General features: G+C 33.0%; 1 protein-coding gene across 1 annotated transcript; it reads right to left on the reverse strand.

Annotated features, from left to right (window-relative positions):
* Window positions 1-1,732: 1,732 nt before the first annotated feature.
* LOC120281224 (3-ketoacyl-CoA synthase 5-like) lies at window positions 1,733-3,106 on the reverse strand. Its single transcript, XM_039288101.1, has one exon. It carries the CDS (start codon window positions 3,104-3,106, stop codon window positions 1,733-1,735), a length of 1,374 nt encoding a protein of 457 aa, XP_039144035.1.
* Between the last annotated feature and the right edge of the window lie 1,269 nt (window positions 3,107-4,375).

Consider the following 4,375-nt stretch of genomic DNA (forward strand, 5'->3'; position numbering starts at 1 on the left):
AGTACTACAAGAATTCTTCTAATTAAGCATATGATTGAAAGAAAGAAAGAAGAGTGAAGAACTCCTTTTTACTTCAGTTGCCATTCATTGGAATATATTGACAAGTTATTGGCTTTTTGAAGACTAATTAAAAGAAACTTGTATCCTTATATGCTTACATAGAAGAACTTGAAACGATGCCAAGTTCTTCTATACATTTTATTTATATATATAATCAAAATGAAGCACTATATATCCTTCACACCTATGCAACGATTTCGTGTTTAAATTTCATCTAATCTCCTTGTGCACAAAAAACCATATAAAAGCCATGGTGTGTAGAAGCACAGTCCAATCTCTATGCTTTGAAATGAGAATGCATAGTCAAATGGTCAATTCTTAAGAACTAAAATCAATATTAAAAAAATATATATATCTACAACTGTAACATAATGTACACGTCATTATGTAATATTTATTTCTTAAAAATATATATTAAAATATGTTTTTTAGATGTACATTTTTGACATTTATCAATAGATTTTTTAAATTTATTGCCATTTTTTTACCATCATTATATGGAAATTCTAATCCGTTTGTAACGATTTGAACTAATTAATATATTAACTCAAGTTTGCCTCCATTCATCTGAAACTTATAAAATTTTCACTAATAATTCAAGTTAAATGGATATTCTTTTTTTTTGAAATAAGTGGATAGTTAAATGGATATTCTTAAACAAGTCAAACAAACATAAACAACCTCAGAGGTGCTTTACAAGAAGTTACTTTATTTCCTTCCCCACATTTAAGCTTGGAGACAAATCTTAATATCATCTATTTTCATCATTTTTTATTTAAGAAACAAATGAATAAGCCACATGTAAAATTGGGAATCTCCACCTTTGAATTAAAAGGGCAATGAATTGCTGACTACTCTTATCCACTTTTATCAAAAAATAAAAAATAAAAAAAATTACTGACTACGTAAATTAAAGGGGGAATGAATTGCTAAGTACGTTAATGTGAGGTGGTCTTGATCTTTTTTTTTTTTTTAATCATAGGTTCCATTCCACTAACATCATTCGACGTAATTAATAACCCCAATTGATTTTATAAAATTTTTATTGATAATTCATTTAAATGATCAATTTTAAAGCCTCATAAACATAAACAACTTTACTACTGCAAATACATTACCACTAAGTCAATTTATTTCCTCCCCACACATCACATTTATTAATTCTCATTGATAAATCTTATTATTGCATGCATTATACCCCTTTTGGTTCAAATTACATGTCATTAGAGATTTTTTAATTAATTATTATTTAAAAAATTCTATAAGTATTATAAATAACTTTTTCAATTTTATCTGTTGTAATCAATAAAGTTTATTTTAAAAACTAATTAGTTATACTTCACGGCATTGGTGCTGAACTCTTGATCTACAGTAATTTAATTACATGTCGATCTTATCAAAAAGTATATATATTATTTAAAAAAATATAATATAAAAATTTAATAACACTATTAATCTAAAGATGATTTGAACCAGATAAATTATAGAAAAACAAGTGATAGCATGGAAAAAAAAAACAATAAATATTAATTATGCACTCTCTCAACTTCAATTCACAAACAGCACCACGGTCAAATTATTATGACACAGACATGAAATAAATCAAGCAACGTGATCACCAAATCCACACAAGAACATACATACACCAACCACCCACACCATCATCCATTGATCAATCTCTCCCATGGTCCTTTTGACCTAATTCCTCTCCTTTAATCACCCTCAAACATTCCCAAACCACACTGTTACACTTGGGTCCAGTCCCCATTCCCAACTGCCAAACCTTGTCACCCTTCCTAATCCTTTGTTTCCCTTCCATATACCCAAGTTGATACCACATGGACGATGATGATTGGTTCCCAAATCTCCGGAAAGTCATCAATGCAGCCTCAATCTCCCTTTCTCCCAATCCCAATCCTTTCCCCATCTCCTTTATCATCCCCCTCCCTGAAGCTGGCATGCAGAAGTGCTTCACTGCAGCCCTGAATTCCGGCACCGGACTTCTCTTCTTGTCAGATGAAACAACCTTAAATATTAACACCATGATCACGTACTTAGCTCTTTCTCTAAATGGTAGTATGATTTTACCGAGAATTATGACGTGAGAACGTAGTAAGTCTCTGGCCACATGCAGTAAATTGCGTTCAATGGAGACTCCGGTGATTCCTTTGGAGTCTTCTTCTCTTATGGCTGAATGGTAACCAGTGTCATCAAATGCTCTTTGAGTTCTCACCAAGTGAAGCAGCTTGTACTTCAAATTTTTTACCTTTTTGTTGGTGAGAAGCACGGCAGCACTGCCGGAACGGAAGACACAGTTGAGCAGAAGCTTACGTTGATCTTTGCCGGAGTACCAACCAGTGGAAAGAACTTCAGTGCTGATTATCAGAGCGAATGATCCACGGTTGAGTTGGAGGAGAGTTCTTGCAATGTCAATGCTGATTACACCGGCGCTGCAGCCCATGCCGGAGAGGTTGAAGGTCTTCACATTATCCCGCATTGCAAAACGGTTGACAATGATGGAGGAGAGTGAGGGAGAGGAACAGAAGGCACTGCAGTTAAGCACAAGGATGTCTATTTCTTGAGGAGATATCCTGGTTTTAGAGAACAAGTCTTGAAGGATGGGGAAGAAGAGCATATGAGCTTCTTGAATGCAGTTCTTATGGTCAGTTCTTGGAGGAAGGTGACGGAGTGAAGGAGGGAAGTAGGTTTCTTCTCCAAGGCCAGAAGAAGAGGTGACTTTAGACAAGAAGGATAAGCTCTCTTGGTCAAAGCCTTCAATCATGGAAAGATGTTCCATTAGAGCTGCTGATGGAACTCTGAGACTTGGAGATGGTTTTAGACAAGAGAAGTCTAAAAGGAACACTTGGGAGGAGGGTTTGGATAGGTTTGGGAAGACAAGGATGAAGAAGAGAGGGATGAGATGGTGGAGAGGATGGTATTTGTTAATGAAGATGTAGGTCTCACTAGTAATGCATGCCAAGAGAATGAAGGTATGGAGGGAATGGATGAGAAGAGAGAAGGCATGGTTCTTTAGGTTAGTCTCCATTGTGTTTGTTTGAGTGTGTTGATGCTATTTGGTTTGGATATAGAGAGGAAGAAAGATGGTGATGATGAGGATGAAGAGAGGTGGTAAGAGATGGTGGTACTTCATTTCAAAAGGTGAACAGAAGTAATTGTTAATTTGTGAGCCAGTGGGCACTTGATGTTGGAGTGTGGGGGGGAGTAAAAGTAAATAAGGGAGTTGGTTGGCAGTTCACTGGTGAAATTCAATGCCATGTCCTTTCTAACAAGTTTGGCAGAAATATACATTTACCATGCAAATCTAAGTATGTTTTTTTGCTTATGTCTGGTGCTGTTATTTTTGCTTATTGTTGGAGTATTCTTGAGTTACTGTTCTGTTTATAGTGCTCTTGTCATTATTTTATTATTTTTACTAAATTTTGGCATATTTTTGAAGTAACTCTTGTGAAAAACACATTATTGCCTGGCCTACTCCTGGTCAGTGTTACCTTGGCCCCACTTCCTAAAGTAGTTTATTTTGTTTTTTTATGTTTATTTCTTGTCTTTTTGGTCAGTTTTTTTATGTTTATCTCCTGTCTTTTGAGTTTTGCGTCAATGTGCATGGTCATTTTCAATTTCCATTGGAATGTTACTTTGTTGTCTATTAATTGTCACTGTTCTTTTTACTTTTTACCATATCTTTATTTTTGTTATTTTTCTTGCTTTTAATAAATATGGTATATTCATTTTTATATATAAAAAAATTGTATGATCATATATTGAGAATATAGCTTGCATTGATAAACATAAATATCCCTTGTTTTGTAAGTGTTTGTTTTTTTAGCAATTTATTAGATATTGTTTGGTCTCAATTTCATAATATTTGTTTCAAAGAACCAGCTGAAAGTTTGAATTTTGGATTGTAAATTTTCTAAGTTTAAAACAATTAATTTTTTAATTTTTTAATTTTTTAAAATTATACAATCAATTTCGTGGTGTTTGGATATATGCAACAATAGATAATTATGATTTATATAATTAGTCTTAGCAACGACATTGAGAGTAAGTAAAAAGAAAAAAAATATATTGAGAGTTTTTAAATTATTATTTGTTATTTGGATCTAGACTAAGAGTAAAGAAATTTTAAAAAAAATTATAATAAAGATTAAAATATTTGGTCACATTCTACAACATATACATGAAATGAATCAAATATTTGAGTTTGTTTTGTCAGGGGTTCTCGCCACTGTAATAGTTAGAAAATTTCAGCCAAAATTACTGTTTACAATACGGTAACAATCTCTGTAGCGCTATT

The sequence above is a fragment of the Dioscorea cayenensis genome, chromosome 17 (genome assembly GCF_009730915.1).
Source record: "Dioscorea cayenensis subsp. rotundata cultivar TDr96_F1 chromosome 17, TDr96_F1_v2_PseudoChromosome.rev07_lg8_w22 25.fasta, whole genome shotgun sequence".
Taxonomy (NCBI): domain Eukaryota; kingdom Viridiplantae; phylum Streptophyta; class Magnoliopsida; order Dioscoreales; family Dioscoreaceae; genus Dioscorea; species Dioscorea cayenensis.